Genomic DNA, 16,550 nt, shown 5'->3' with positions numbered 1-16,550 from the left:
GAGGCACTGGCTGGGTGGTACAGGCCTGGGGTAGGTGAGGGGCCAGGTGGTACAGGCCTGGGGTTGGTGAGGGGGCCGGGTGGTACAGGCCTGGGGTAGGTGAGGGCCTGGCCGGGTGGTACAGGCCTGGGGTAGGTGAGGCACTGGCCGGGTGGGTACAGGCGGGTAGGTGAGGGGGCCGGGTGTTACAGGCCTGGAGTAGGTGAGGGCCTGGCCGGGTGGTACAGGCCTGGGGTAGGTCAGGCCCTGGCCGGGTGGTACAGGCCTGGGGTAGGTGAGGCACTGGCCGGGTGGTACAGGCCTGGGGTAGGTGAGGGGCCGGGTGGTACAGGCCTGGGGTAGGTGAGGGGCTGGGGTGGTACAGTCCTGGGGTAGGTGAGTGCCTGGCCGGGTGGTACAGGCCTGGGGTAGGTGAGGCCATGGCCGGGTGGTACAGCCCTGGGGTAGGTGAGGCACTGGCCGGGTGGTACAGGCCTGGGGTAGGTGAGGGGGCCGGGTGGTACAGGCCCTGGGGGTAGGTGAGAGCCTGGCCGGGTGGTACAGGCCTGGGGTAGGTGAGGCACTGGCGGGTGGTACAGGCCTGGGGTAGGTGAGGGGCCGGGTGTTACAGGCATGGGGTAGGTGAGGGCCTGGCCGGGTGGTACAGGCCTGGGATAGGTGAGGCACTGGCCGGGTGGTACAGGCCTGGGGTAGATGAGGCACTGGCCGGGTGGTACAGGCCTGGGGTAGGTGAGACACTGGCCGGCTGGTACAGGCCTGGGGTAGGTGAGGCCCTGGCCGGGTGGTACAGGCCTGGGGTAGGTGAGGCACTGGCCGGATGGTACAGGCCTGGGGTAGGTCAGGCCCTGGCCGGGTGGTACAGGCCTGGGGTAGGTGAGGCACTGGCCGGGTGGTACAGGCCTGGGGTAGGTGAGGGGCCGGGTGGTACAGGCCTGGGGTAGGTGAGGGGCTGGGTGGTACAGTCCTGGGGTAGGTGAGTGCCTGGCCGGGTGGTACAGGCCTGGGGTAGGTGAGGGCCTGGCCGGGTGGTACAGGCCTGGGGTAGGTGAGGCACTGGCCGGGTGGTACAGGCCTGGGGTAGGTGAGACACTGGCTGGGTGGTACAGGCCTGGGGTAGGTGAGGCACTGGCCAGGTGGTACAGGCCTGGGGTAGGTGAGGCACTGGCCGGGTGGTACAGGCCTGGGGTAGGTAAGGGGCCGGGTGGTACAGGCCTGGGGTAGGTGAGGGGCCGGGTGGTACAGGCTTGGGGTAGGTGAGGGGCCGGGTGGTACAGGCCTGGGGTAGGTGAGGTACTGGCCGGGTGGTACAGGCCTGGGGTAGGTGAGGCACTGGCCGGGTGGTACAGGCCTGGGGTAGGTGAGGCACTGGCCGGGTGGTACAGGCCTGGGGTAGGTGAGGGGCCGGGTGGTACAGGCCTGGGGTAGGTGAGGGCCTGGCCGGGTGGTACAGGCCTGGGGTAGGTGAGGGCCTGGCCGGGTGGTACAGGCCTGGGGTAGTTGAGGCACTGGCCGGGTGGTACAGGCCTGGGGTAGGTGAGACACTGGCTGGGTGGTACAGGCCTGGGGTAGGTGAGGCACTGGCCGTGTGGTACAGGCCTGGGGTAGGTGAGGCACTGGCCGGGTGGTACAGGCCTGGTGTAGGTAAGGCACTGGCCGGGTGGTACAGGCCTGGGGTATGTGAGGGGGCCGGGTGGTACAGGCCTGGGGTAGGTGAGGTACTGGCCGGGTGGTACAGACCTGGGGTAGGTGAGGGCCTGGCCGGGTGGTACAGGCCTGGGATAGGTGAGACACTGGCCGGGTGGTACAGGCTTGGTGTAGGTGAAGCCCTGGCCGGGTGGTACAGGCCTGGGGTAGGTGAGGTACTGGCCGGGTGGTACAGGCCTGGGTGGTACAGGCCTGGGGTATGTGAGGGGCCGGGTGGTACAGGCCTGCGGTAGGTGAGACACTGGCCGGGTGGTACAGGCCTGGGGTAGGTGAGGGGCCTGGTGGTACAGGCCTGGGGTATGTGAGGGGCCGGGTGGTACAGGCCTGGGGTAGGTGAGGGGCCAGGTGGTACAGGCCTGGGGTTTGTGAGGGGCCGGGTGGTACAGGCCTGGGGTAGGTGAGGTACTGGCCGGGTGGTACAGGCCTGGGGTAGGTGAGGGGCCGGGTGGTACAGGCCTGGGGTAGGTGAGGGGCCGGGTGGTACAGGCCTGGGGTAGGTGAGGGCCTGGCCGGGTGGTACAGGCCTGGGGTAGGTGAGGCACTGGCCGGTTGGTACAGGCCTGGGGTAGGTGAGGGGGCCGGGTGTTACAGGCCTGGGGTAGGTGAGGGCCTGGCCGGGTGGTACAGGCCTGGGATAGGTGAGGCACTGGCCGGGTGGTACAGGCCTGGGGTAGGTGAGGCACTGGCCGGGTGGTACAGGCCTGGGGTAGGTGAGACACTGGCCGGCTGGTACAGGCCTGGGGTAGGTGAGGGGCCAGGTGGTACAGGCTTGGGGTAGGTGAGAGGCCGGGTGGTACAGGCGGGGTAGGTGAGGTACTGGCCGGGTGGGTACAGGCCTGGGGTAGGTGAGGCCCTGGCCGGGTGGTACAGGCCTGGGGTAGGTGAGGGCCTGGCCGGGTGGTACAGGCCTGGGGTAGGTGAGGGCCTGGCCGGGTGGTACAGGCCTGGGGTAGGTGAGGCACTGGCCGGGTGGTACAGGCCTGGGGTATGTGAGGGGCCGGGTGGTACAGGCCTGGGGTGGGTGAGGCACTGGCCAGGTGGTACAGGCCTGGGGTAGGTGAGGCACTGGCCGGGTGGTACAGGCCTGGGGAAGGTGAGGGGCCAGGTGGTACAGGCCTGGGGTAGGTGAGACACTGGCTGGGTGGTACAGGCTTGGGGTAGGTGAGGGGCCGGGTGGTACAGGCTTGGGGTAGGTGAGGTACTGGCCGGGTGGTACAGGCCTGGGGTAGGTGAGGCCCTGGCCGGGTGGTACAGCCCTGGGGTAGGTGAGGCACTGGCCGGGTGGTACAGGCCTGGGGTAGGTGAGGGCCCCTGGCCGGGTGGTACAGGCCTGGGGTAGGTGAGGCACTGGCCGGGGTGGTACAGGCCTGGGGTAGGTGAGGGCCTGGCCGGGTGGTACAGGCCTGGGATAGGTGAGGCACTGGCCGGGTGGTACAGGCCTGGGGTAGGTGAGGCACTGGCCGGGTGGTACAGGCCTGGGGTAGGTGAGACACTGGCCGGCTGGTACAGGCCTGGGGTAGGTGAGGCCCTGGCCGGGTGGTACAGGCCTGGGGTAGGTGAGGCACTGGCCGGGTGGTACAGGCCTGGGGTAGGTGAGGGGGCCAGGTGGTACAGGCTTGGGGTAGGTGAGAGGCCGGGTGGTACAGGCTTGGGGTAGGTGAGGTACTGGCCGGGGTGGTACAGGCCTGGGGTAGGTGAGGCCCTGGCCGGGTGGTACAGGCCTGGGGTAGGTGAGGGCCTGGCCGGGTGGTACAGGCCTGGGGTAGGTGAGGGCCTGGCCGGGTGGTACAGGCCTGGGGTAGGTGAGGCACTGGCCGGGTGGTACAGGCCTGGGGTATGTGAGGGGCCGGGTTGGTACAGGCCTGGGGTGGGTGAGGCACTGGCCAGGTGGTACAGGCCTGGGGTAGGTGAGGCACTGGCCGGGTGGTACAGGCCTGGGGAAGGTGAGGGGCCAGGTGGTACAGGCCTGGGGTAGGTGAGACACTGGCTGGGTGGTACAGGCTTGGGGTAGGTGAGGGGCCGGGTGGTACAGGCTTGGGGTAGGTGAGGTACTGGCCGGGTGGTACAGGCCTGGGGTAGGTGAGGCCCTGGCCGGGTGGTACAGCCCTGGGGTAGGTGAGGCACTGGCCGGGTGGTACAGGCCTGGGGTAGGTGAGGGGCCGGGTGGTACAGGCCTGGGGTAGGTGAGGGGCCGGGTGGTACAGGCCTGGGGTAGGTGAGGGCCTGGCCGGGTGGTACAGGCCTGGGGTAGGTGAGGCACTGGCCGGGTGGTACAGGCCTGGGGTAGGTGAGGGGCCGGGTGTTACAGGCCTGGGGTAGGTGAGGGCCTGGCCGGGTGGTACAGACCTGGGATAGGTGAGGCACTGGCTGGGTGTTACAGGCCTGGAGTAGGTGAGGGCCTGGCCGGGTGGTACAGGCCTGGGGTAGGTTAGACACTGGCCGGGTGGTACAGGCCTGGGGTAGGTGAGACACTGGCTGGGTGGTACAGGCCTGGGGTAGGTGAGGCACTGGCCAGGTGGTACAGGCCTGGGGTAGGTGAGGCACTGGCCGGGTGGTACAGGCCTGGGGTAGGTAAGGCACTGGCCGTGTGGTACAGGCCTGGGGTAGGTAAGGCACTGGCCGGGTGGTACAGGCCTGGGGTATGTGAGGGGGCCGGGTGGTACAGGCCTGGGGTAGGTGAGGGGCCGGGTGGTACAGGCTTGGGGTAGGTGAGGTACTGCCGGGTGGTACAGGCCTGGGGTAGGTGAGGCCCTGGCCGGGTGGTACAGCCCTGGGGTAGGTGAGGCACTGGCTGGGTGGTACAGGCCTGGGGTAGGTGAGGGGCCAGGTGGTACAGGCCTGGGGTAGGTGAGGGGCCGTGTGGTACAGGCCTGGGGTAGGTGAGGGCCTGGCCGGGTGGTACAGGCCTGGGGTAGGTGAGGCACTGGCCGGGTGGTACAGGCGGGTAGGTGAGGGGCCGGGTGTTACAGGCCTGGGGTAGGTGAGGGCCTGGCCGGGTGGTACAGGCCTGGGGTAGGTGAGGCACTGGCCGGGTGGTACAGGCCTGAGGTAGTGAGGCACTGGCCGGGTGGTACAGGCCTGAGGTAGGTGAGGCACTGGCCGGGTGGTACAGGCCTAGGGTAGGTGAGGCCCTGGCCGGGTGGTACAGGCCTGGGATAGGTGAGGCACTGGCCGGGTGGTACAGGCCCGGGGTAGGTGAGGCAATGGCCGGGTGGTACAGGCCTGGGGTAGGTGAGACACTGGCCGGGTGGTACAGGCCTGGGGTAGGTGAGGCCCTGGCCGGGTGGTACAGGCCTGGGGTAGGTGAGGCACTGGCCGGGTGGTACAGGCCTGGGGTAGGTGAGGGGCCGGGTGGTACAGGCTTGGGGTAGGTGAGGGGCCGGGTGGTACAGGCTTGGGGTAGGTGATGGTACTGGCCGGGTGGTACAGGCCTGGGGTAGGTGAGGCCCTGGCGGGTGGTACAGGCCTGGGGTAGGTGAGGGGCCGGGTGGTACAGGCCTGGGGTAGGTGAGGGCCTGGCCGGGTGGTACAGGCCTGGGGTAGGTGAGGGCCTGGCCGGGTGGTACAGGCCTGGGGTAGTTGAGGCACTGGCCGGGTGGTACAGGCCTGGGGTAGGTGAGACACTGGCTGGGTGGTACAGGCCTGGGGTAGGTGAGGCACTGGCCGGGTGGTACAGGCCTGGGGTAGGTGAGGCACTGGCCGGGTGGTACAGGCCTGGTGTAGGTAAGGCACTGGCCGGGTGGTACAGGCCTGGGGTATGTGAGGGGCCGGGTGGTACAGGCCTGGGGTAGGTGAGGTACTGGCCGGGTGGTACAGACCTGGGGTAGGTGAGGGCCTGGCCGGGTGGTACAGGCCTGGGATAGGTGAGACACTGGCCGGGTGGTACAGGCTTGGTGTAGGTGAAGCCCTGGCCGGGTGGTACAGGCCTAGGGTAGGTGAGGTACTGGCCGGGTGGTACAGGCCTGGGTGGTACAGGCCTGGGGTATGTGAGGGGCCGGGTGGTACAGGCCTGCGGTAGGTGAGACACTGGCCGGGTGGTACAGGCCTGGGGTAGGTGAGGGGCCTGGTGGTACAGGCCTGGGGTATGTGAGGGGCCGGGTGGTACAGGCCTGGGGTAGGTGAGGGGCCAGGTGGTACAGGCCTGGGGTTTGTGAGGGGCCGGGTGGTACAGGCCTGGGGTAGGTGAGGTACTGGCCGGGTGGTACAGGCCTGGGGTAGGTGAGGGGCCGGGTGGTACAGACCTGGGGTAGGTGAGGGGGCCGGGTGGTACAGGCCTGGGGTAGGTGAGGGCCTGGCTGGGTGGTACAGGCCTGGGGTAGGTGAGGCACTGGCCGGTTGGTACAGGCCTGGGGTAGGTGAGGGGCCGGGTGTTACAGGCCTGGGGTAGGTGAGGGCCTGGCCGGGTGGTACAGGCCTGGGATAGGTGAGGGCACTGGCCGGGTGGTACAGGCCTGGGGTAGGTGAGGCACTGGCCGGGTGGTACAGGCCTGGGGTAGGTGAGACACTGGCCGGCTGGTACAGGCCTGGGGTAGGTGAGGCCCTGGCCGGGTGGTACAGGCCTGGGGTAGGTGAGGCACTGGCCGGGTGGTACAGGCCTGCGGTAGGTGAGGGGCCAGGTGGTACAGGCTTGGGGTAGGTGAGAGGCCGGGTGGTACAGGCTTGGGGTAGGTGAGGTACTGGCCGGGTGGTACAGGCCTGGGGTAGGTGAGGCCCTGGCCGGGTGGTACAGGCCTGGGGTAGGTGAGGCACTGGCCGGGTGGTACAGGCCTGGGGTAGGTGAGGGGCCGGGTGGTACAGGCCTGGGGTAGGTGAGGGGCCGGGTGGTACAGGCCTGGGGTAGGTGAGGGCCTGGCCGGGTGGTACAGGCCTGGGGTAGGTGAGGGCCTGGCCGGGTGGTACAGGCCTGGGGTAGGTGAGGCACTGGCCGGGTGGTACAGGCCTGGGGTAGGTGAGACACTGGCTGGGTGGTACAGGCCTGGGGTAGGTGAGGCACTGGCCAGGTGGTACAGGCCTGGGGTAGGTGAGGCACTGGCCGGGTGGTACAGGCCTGGGGTATGTGAGGGGCCAGGTGGTACAGGCCTGGGGTAGGTGAGACACTGGCTGGGTGGTACAGGCTTGGGGTAGGTGAGGGGCCGGGTGGTACAGGCTTGGGGTAGGTGAGGTATTGGCCGGGTGGTACAGGCCTGGGGTAGGTGAGGCCCTGGCCGGGTGGTACAGCCCTGGGGTAGGTGAGGCACTGGCCGGGTGGTACAGGCCTGGGGTAGGTGAGGGGCCGGGTGGTACAGGCCTGGGGTAGGTGAGGGGCTGGGTGGTACAGGCCTGGGGTAGGTGAGGGCCTGGCCGGCGTGGTACAGGCCTGGGGTAGGTGAGGCACTGGCCGGGTGGTACAGGCCTGGGGTAGGTGAGGGGCCGGGTGTTACAGGCCTGGGGTAGGTGAGGGCCTGGCCGGGTGGTACAGGCCTGGGATAGGTGAGGCACTGGCCGGGTGGTACAGGCCTGGGGTAGGTAAGGCACTGGCCGGGTGGTACAGGCCTGGGGTATGTGAGGGGCCGGGTGGTACAGGCCTGGGGTAGGTGAGGCACTGGCTGGGTGGTACAGGCCTGGGGTAGGTGAGGGGCCAGGTGGTACAGGCCTGGGGTTGGTGAGGGGCCGGGTGGTACAGGCCTGGGGTAGGTGAGGGCCTGGCCGGGTGGTACAGGCCTGGGGTAGGTGAGGCACTGGCCGGGTGGTACAGGCGGGTAGGTGAGGGGCCGGGTGTTACAGGCCTGGAGTAGGTGAGGGCCTGGCCGGGTGGTACAGGCCTGGGGTAGGTGAGGCACTGGCCGGGTGGTACAGGCGGGTAGGTGAGGGGCCGGGTGTTACAGGCCTGGAGTAGGTGAGGGCCTGGCCGGGTGGTACAGGCCTGGGGTAGGTGAGGCACTGGCCGGGTGGTACAGGCCTAGGGTAGGTGAGGCACTGGCCGGGTGGTACAGGCCTGGGGTAGGTGAGACACTGGCCGGGTGGTACAGGCCTGGGGTAGGTGAGGCCCTGGCCGGGGTGGTACAGGCCTGGGGTAGGTGAGGCACTGGCCGGGTGGTACAGGCCTGGGGTAGGTGAGGGGGCCGGGTGGTACAGGCGGGGTAGGTGAGGGGCCGGGTGGTACAGGCTTGGGGTAGGTGAGGTACTGGCCGGGTGGTACAGGCCTGGGGTAGGTGAGGCCCTGGCCGGGTGGTACAGGCCTGGGGTAGGTGAGGCACTGGCCGGGTGGTACAGGCCTGGGGTAGGTGAGGGGCCGGGTGGTACAGGCCTGGGGTAGGTGAGGGCCTGGCCGGGTGGTACAGGCCTGGGGTAGGTGAGGGCCTGGCCGGGTGGTACAGGCCTGGGGTAGTTGAGGCACTGGCCGGGTGGTACAGGCCTGGGGTAGGTGAGACACTGGCTGGGTGGTACAGGCTTGGGCTAGGTGAGGCACTGGCCGGGTGGTACAGGCCTGGGGTAGGTGAGGCACTGGCCGGGTGGTACAGGCCTGGGGTAGGTAAGGCACTGGCCGGGTGGTACAGGCCTGGGGTATGTGAGGGGCCGGGTGGTACAGGCCTGGGGTAGGTGAGGTACTGGCCGGGTGGTACAGACCTGGGGTAGGTGAGGTACTGGCCGGGTGGTACAGGCCTGGGGTAGGTGAGGGCCTGGCCGGGTGGTACAGGCCTGGGATAGGTGAGACACTGGCCGGGTGGTACAGGCTTGGTGTAGGTGAAGCCCTGGCCGGGTGGTACAGGCCTGGGGTAGGTGAGGTACTGGCCGGGTGGTACAGGCCTGGGTGGTACAGGCCTGGGGTATGTGAGGGGCCGGGTGGTACAGGCCTGCGGTAGGTGAGACACTGGCCGGGTGGTACAGGCCTGGGGTAGGTGAGGGGCCTGGTGGTACAGGCCTGGGGTATGTGAGGGGCCGGGTGGTACAGGCCTGGGGTAGGTGAGGGGCCAGGTGGTACAGGCCTGGGGTTTGTGAGGGGCCGGGTGGTACAGGCCTGGGGTAGGTGAGGTACTGGCCGGGTGGTACAGACCTGGGGTAGGTGAGGTACTGGCCGGGTGGTACAGGCCTGGGGTAGGTGAGGGCCTGGCCGGGTGGTACAGGCCTGGGATAGGTGAGACACTGGCCGGGTGGTACAGGCTTGGTGTAGGTGAAGCCCTGGCCGGGTGGTACAGGCCTGGGGTAGGTGAGGGGCCTGGCCGGGTGGTACAGGCCTGGGATAGGTGAGTCACTGGCCGGGTGGTACAGGCTTGGTGTAGGTGAAGCCCTGGCCGGGTGGTACAGGCCTGGGGTAGGTGAGGTACTGGCCGGGTGGTACTGGCCTGGGTGGTACAGGCCTGGGGTATGTGAGGGGCCGGGTGGTACAGGCCTGCGGTAGGTGAGACACTGGCCGGGTGGTACAGGCCTGGGGTATGTGAGGGGCCGGGTGGTACAGGCCTGGGGGTAGGTGAGGGCCTGGCCAGGTGAGCATAGGCTGTTGATTTGAAGGCTCAGAACGCTGCAGGATATTTGTCTGGCACAATTATAGAGGAAACTCATGTGGAATCTCAGCTTCATTGAAGATCCCTACCATCTGGATCATGCCTATCTTCTTGAAGTTACTATGGGGCAAGAATACAGATGCCTGAAGTCCCACACTAGGTTCAAGAGCAGTTCCTTCCCTTCAACTGTTCAGCTTTGAACCAACCAGCTCAATCCTAATCATTACCTCAGTTAAGCAACACTATGGCCAGTTTGAATACATTGCACTAAAAAGCACTATTTTTGTTCTAGTTGTATTTCTTCTTGTAAGCGTTGCATATATTTAGGTATTTCTTGTGAATGCTGCTTATCTGATGCTATATGCCTGTGATGGTGCTGAGGTATTTTTTATTGCATCTGTGCAGACCTGTACTCGTGCATGTGACACTAAACTTGGCTTTGACAATAGAATATTTGAAGGATTAATTGCAAGAACAACAGCAACATGAATTTACAAAATAACAATTCATACAGTGAATGTTGGATAAGATTACATTTGAAAACTGTGGCCTGTACTATGTTGTACAATTAATACTGGGGCTCAAGGCTATTTCACTGAGATGTGTTCTGGCACCAGGAAGATGCTCCAAAAGTTAAGGGCTGATGGAGGACGAGAGTGTGAATATAGCGTGAGTGTCAGTGTGCGACAAGAGCTCTATGAACTGGCCCAGGAAGCAGGAGACAGTTGGATATAATGCATCTTATGAACTGAGTCTGTGATAAATTCATGAATGCATGTTGATTCTCAATTTGAAGAATTCTACAGATTATGGGATAATTCCTGTAAATGATAATGGGACAGCCTTTTTAAAAGGAGGGAGAGAGCAAACAGGGAACTGCAGACCAGCTGGCCCAACTGGTGAACATGCCATTAAAAATGAAGAGTTACCAGGACACATTGAAATGACTAGAACATACATAAGTGCAGTAATGCACAGATCATTTAGCCCACAAGGTTGTGCTGATCGTGATGCCAATTTATACTAAATGTCCTCCTCCAGTGTATCATTTATTTTTCTCCATTCCCTTCATATTCATGTCTCAATCTTAAAGCGTTAAACTCCACCAGTTACTTCCACTACTACCCTTGCTAACCTATTCCTAACACCTACAACACTGCATAAAAATCCTCCTCCTCTAACCTTAAAAGTATGTTCTTTGATGTGTGACGTTTCTAGCCAGGGGAAAAGATTCTGAATGTCTACCCTATCTATGTCTCTCATAATTTTGAAAACCTTTATTAGATCTCATCTTCGTCATCTTTGCTCCAGAGAAAACACAAGTTTCTCCAAGTTCTCCTTATAATTCATACCTTCTAATCCAGGCAGTATTTTTTTTGCCAGTGGGGGGATTGTAGCTTGCTGCTGCTTATGCGCGGGAGGGAGGGGAGTTGGGGGGACGTTAGGGTTCTAAAATTTAACTGTTGTTCATTCTTTGGGGGCATTCCTCTGTTTTTGTGGACGGTTGCAAAGAAAAAGCATTTCAGGATGTATATTGTATACTTTTCTCTGACATTAAATGTACCTTTGAAACCCCCTCTTCACCCTTTCCACTGCCTTCACATCCTTCCTGTAACGGGACTACACGCAAGTCCGAATGCAGTCTGACTAAAGGTTTATACAGCTGCAAAGTGAAGACTGGACAATGTGAATTTCTGATATGGAAATTATCTTTTAATAGCCTACCGATCTTTTACAAGAATAAATGAAGGAGAATCAGAGAATGAAGTTGACGGATTTTCTGACAGCCTTTATAGGGTTAGGTTCTGTGGAACTATCAGAGAGTAAGGTGTTTAGAGTGTATGTAGTAGCTTGGTTCAGGTACAGTGAAAAACTTTGTTTGCATCCTATTTATACAGATCATTTAATTACAACAGTGCATCGAGGTAGTACAAGGAAAAACAATGACAGAGTACAGAATAGACTGCTATAGATACAGAGAAAGTGCAGTGCAGATAGACAATGAGGATATTTGTGAAGAGCCCATCTTATGGTACGTGTAACAGTCTGTAGCCTTCACCTTCATCGCATCCTGGAGAATGGAGATGGGAAATGTCTGGTCCGATTTGGAACTCAGGAACAGCCTGAAGTCAGGATCCAGATTCACACCTGGTTGCTTGAACCTAACAAAGTCAACAAAAAAAAGCAAAACTTAATAATTCAGTGTGAATATTAGGGGAGAGGAGATGGGATAAGGGGAAGGAAGATGGGAGAATGGAAAGAGGCGGACTGATGGAGATGCAGGAGACAAGCAAGAAGCTAGTAGTCAGAGTGAGGAAGGGGGTGGGATAGGGCATGGGAATACAGCCCAATCCTAAAACCAATTCAGTGCCTTCGAGACTCATCAAGATCAAACAGAACAGATCAGATTCAGGCTGTGTCTGAATTAGTGTACTCCCCCAAGGTACACATGTAAATGTATAAACCCAAATCAGTACACTCTCCCTGATTGGTGAAAGCAGGGATAAAATGAGAGAATATTGGAAAAGCACAGTAAGTTAAGCAAAGGGAAAGCAGGTTCAGTTTCATCAGTTGTAATCTTATTACATATTGGGGCAGACTTGAGGGTCTGAGTGGCCTATTTCTGTTCCTCAGTATGTTGATGTGTTCAGTGTACCAATGTACGAAAATATATATATCAGTGTCCACTTGTGTGATGTACTAGTACATTCTCAAATCAGAGCACACACCACAACTGCTTCACACTGTGTACAATCTTCAATAAGCTGATGGGTTTCCTCTCAGGCTGGGTACACAGTAGGCTGAGCTGGTGAGGTGGTAAATATTTCAGGGATGTACAGATACCTGTGCTAAGGACACATATATGGGGGGTCTGCACCAGAGGGAATGTTGAACACATTTCAGGGTTGTAGACACAGGGAGGGACTATTTACACATATAGAAACCCAGTTAACTACTCAGAGACCAACTCACGATTCTACAATGGCCTGCAGTGTTGGCATGAAGGAGGCGGCCAGGTGACAGTTCTGCAGGAACACCCAGCGCCCCTTTACGACTTGAACCTTGTGGATCAGCTCTTCGGCAACTAGCCCCTGCCCCTGGCCCAGTGACACTGTGTCCAGGTGGGCTGTGCTGCCTCTGAACTCCTTGGCAAACCTTAGTACCTGGGCAACGGGGTCAGTGCCTGTAGTGACAAAGCATAGTCTTGTGTTAGTCCAAAGCTACAGGTAAACAAAACAATCATTTTATATTGTGCCAACTACACAATCCTAAAAGCAACCAATCTGACTCATATGATTCCATCTCCCTGCTCCTTGCCACTTCAGCTCTCTGTCCCTTGAAGACAGGCTCCTCTGCCTGAGGCAGATGGCCTTTGTCTCCATCACACCAGGGACAGTACTTGACCAGCCCAGTCCCTCATTGCTCCTGTGACCAGGACTAATTTTCTAAGCAAAGGAGATGGGCAGTGATGGAGGAGCAGAATGTTGTTGTGAGGACGGTTCTGAGGGCCACAATACCACTGAGGCCAGGACTGAAGGTGTCAAAACTGCACATGCAGGCACCTCCTAGCCTCCACACAGCTAATAGGAGTTATCTGCCGCTTGTTCCAAACTCTTCGCCTGCAGCCTACTTAAGCCCAGTTCCCATCCACAGTCCTTCTTCACTCATTGAACCAGACAGCCTCAACTAGTCGCTCCTAGCTTTCACTCTCCCTACCTAAAGTTGACCTTGTTGCCTGTCTTGTTTAGTTTATGTTCTTTCTTGTTTTTGGCCCCTCATGGCTTGTTGTCTTAAGATATCGTTCACCACTAAATTGTCTCCACTGCTCTGCTTTCGAGTCTACATTTCCTGACAGGATGAGTGAACCTTCGATTGACCCAGCTGAGTATCCTCACCTAAAGGAAGTCATCTACTAACACAAGTACATGATCCAGAAGCAGCAGGAAACTATTGACCATCTGCTTGCCATTCCCTTCCAACTCTCTGTCTCGTTACAGCAACCCCGTGCCAGTCAACCTCTTCCTTCGGAGTGGCCTGAATGCTTTGACAGATCCCCAGCCTGATGCTGCAACGTCCAGTCCCAGTGCATCTTACACTTTGAGCTCCAGCCATCTCTGTTTTCTACGGATTCAGCCAAGATTACATTCCTCATCTCTCTCTTGCATGAGTGAGCTCTGACCTGGGCCACCACTAAATGGGATAATAAAACTCCTATTTGCAACAACTTTAAGGGTTTTACCACTGAGATGTACTGGGTTTTCGACCATCTAGGAAGTGGAAGGGAGGTGGTGGATCTGCTTTGCCTGGGTTAAAGCTCACACTCTGCTGGGTTATACCATGGAATTGAGTATCCTTGCAGTGGAGTGCAGCTGGAATGCAGAAGTGCTGCTGGCCCATTACCATCAAGCTCCCTTACCTGGTGACAAAAGAAAGATGAGGGGGGTGGAGGCATCAGTTTCATCAAATACGTCGCTGAAGTAGACAGCAGGGCTTGGGAGGAAGTCAGAACCCAGCTTCTCCTCAACAAACATACTCACAGCAGCTGTCAAACACTCCGGCCTCAGGATCTTTATCTAGAACAGAAAGGACATGGTAATGAATGGAAGAACATGGACACTCCCTCATTCTCCTGGTACACACACTGATCCAGCCAGCTAGCACCACGTGGTGATTACAGTAAGCCATACAATAAAGACAAAATGCTGCAGGTCCTCATTGGGTCAAGCAGCATCAGTGAGGCAGAAACCAGCAGGTACAGTGCCTATAAAAAGTATTCACCCTCCGTCGAAGTTTTCATGTTTTATTGTTTTACAACATTGAATCTCAGTGGATTTAATTTGGCTTTTTTGACACTGATCAACAGAAAAAGACTCTTTCGTGTCAACGTGAAAATAAATTTCTACAAAGTGATCTAAATTAATTACAAATATAAAACAAAATAATTGATTGCATAAGTATTCACCCCCTTCAAGTCAGTACTTAGTAGATGCACCTTTGGAAGCAATTATAGCCTTGAGTCTATGTGGATAGGTCTATCAGCTTTGCATATCTGGACATTGCAATTCTCCCCCATTCTTCTTTACAAAACTGCTCAAGCTCTGTTAGATTGCATGGGGATCATGAGTGAACAGCCCTTTACAAGTCCAGTGACAAATTCTCAGTTGGATTGAGGTCTGGACTCTGACTTGGCCACTCCAGGACATTAATTTTGTTGTTTTTAAGCCATCCCTGTGTAGCTTTGTCTTTATGCTTGGGGTTATTGTCTTGTTGAAAAATAAATCTTCTCCCAAGTCACAGTTCTCTTGCAGACTACATCAGATTCTTCTACAGGATTTCCTTGTATTTTGCTGCATTCATTTTACCCTTTACTTCACAAGCATTCCAGGGCCTGCTGCAGTGAAGCATCTCCACAACGTGATGCAACCACCACCATTCTTCGGGGCAGGGACGGTGTGTTTTTGATAATGTGAGGTACTTGGCTTGCGCCAAACATAGTATTTAGTCTGACGGACAGAAAGCTCAATTTTGGTTTCATCAGACCATAGAACCTCTTCCAGCTGACTTCAGAGTCTCCCACATGCCTTCAGGCAAACCCTAGCCAAGATTTCATGAGAGTTTTTTTCAACAGTGGCTTTCTCTTCGTCACTCTCCCATAAAGCTGCAACTGGTGAAGCACCCAGGCAACAATTATTGTATGCGCAGTCTCTCCCATCTGAGTCACTGAAGCTTGTAACTTCTCCAGAGTTGTCAAAGGTCTCTTGGTGGACTCCCTCACTAGTCCCCTTCTTGCACGGGGCAGTCTGCTCTAGGCAGATTTATAGCTGTGCCATATTCTTCCCATTTCTTGATGATTGACTTAACAGTACTCCAAGGGATATTCAGTGACTTGGAAATTTTCTTATATCCATCTCCTGACTTGTGCTTTTCAACAACCTTTTTGTAAAAATTGCTTGGAGTGTTCTTTTGATTTTATGGTATAGTTTTTGCCAGGATACTGACTCACCAGCAGTTGGACCTTTCAGATAGAGGTGTATTTTTACCACAATCAATTGACACACCTTGACTGCACATAGGTTTCCAAAAACAGATCTCCATTTAACTAATTATGCAACTTCTAAAACCAACCGGCTGCACCAGTGATGACTTGGTATGTCATATTAAATGGGGGTGAATACTTAATGCAATTAATTATTTTGTGCTTTATATTTGTAATTAATTTAGATCACATTGTAGAGATCTGTTTTCACGTAGACACAAAAGAGTTTTTTTCTGTTGTTCAGTGTCACAAAAGACAAACTAAACCCATTGTGATTCGATGTTGTAAAATAATGAAACATGAAAACTTCTAAGGGGGGGGGGGTGAGTATTTTTATAGGCACTTTAAGAGTAAAAGGAAATGACCTGGAGATTACTCCCTGCGAGAGTGGTACCTTACACTGTCAGTACCTGTGGGCCAGCACATGTTATATGCTTTGTTGGTTTATTTTAGTTCTTTGAGAGAATGTAGGTAATAATGAAAAGGCCAGTATTTACTGCACATCTTCAAATGTCCTTGAGGAGGTGGGGATGTGTTACCTTCTTGGACTATTGCCATCCTGGGGAAAGTACTGCCTCAGTGCTACTGGGGCAGCTTTAGTGAATCAATGACATTGAAGGGAGGTGACATATTTTTGGAATAGGATGGTGTGTGACTTGAGAGAGAAATCTGAATGTGGTGGTGTTCCTAACCACAAGAGATTTTTGTCCTTGGATGACAAAACAGGCACTGTTGGAGTGGCCTGCACATGTAATCTCAGTGCATTTGGCACGTGGGTTCATGCTGCAGTTCCTGTGCATTGATGGAGGGATTGAATGGATTGTACTGTCAGAGAAGGTGGTGGAGTTGGATACAATCAGTGTTTAAGAGGAATTTTGAATGGACAAGGCACGCATAGACAAATAACCAAAACAGGCAAATTAGATTAGTGTAGGGAAAAAAGGTGCACATAGATGTACTGGGTCAAAAGGCCCCAACCTGTGCCATGTTCGTAACTCGGTGATTCTATGCTAGATATTGAGCCATGTCTGGATGATGTTTAGGTTAAGCTACACTCTCGCATTGACTATTCATGTGATGCTCATTCCTACCAATATAAGCCTCTGGAATGCACTCAGGAGTTCCCAAGGGAAAATTGTGTCCTCAGATTTGGTGTTCATACGGTGTGATCCAGTGCTAATTCCTTGTGAGCTCAAACCTGTGCAACAAAGAGACAGATATGTAAATACTCAGTAACTGCAGAAGTTTATAGAGTACTAGCCAAGACTCTCTCTCTCCCTCTCCCCCACTCCCTGTCCCAATCCCCAACACATTCTCTCTCTCTCCTC

General features: G+C 57.2%; 1 protein-coding gene across 1 annotated transcript in view; it reads right to left on the bottom strand.

Moving 5' to 3' along the window:
* Positions 1–16,550, bottom strand: part of LOC140732660 (dynein axonemal heavy chain 6-like) — a 549,473-nt gene that overhangs the window by 57,634 nt on the left and 475,289 nt on the right. Inside the window, 4 exon segments of the mRNA XM_073055353.1 lie at positions 11,245–11,347; positions 12,159–12,369; positions 13,603–13,759; positions 16,314–16,420. Coding sequence (XP_072911454.1) covers positions 11,245–11,347; positions 12,159–12,369; positions 13,603–13,759; positions 16,314–16,420 — 578 coding nt within the window.

This window comes from Hemitrygon akajei, chromosome 9, assembly GCF_048418815.1.
Source record: "Hemitrygon akajei chromosome 9, sHemAka1.3, whole genome shotgun sequence".
NCBI classification, from domain to species: Eukaryota; Metazoa; Chordata; class Chondrichthyes; order Myliobatiformes; family Dasyatidae; genus Hemitrygon; species Hemitrygon akajei.
This window is presented reverse-complemented; position numbering and strand designations above follow the sequence as displayed.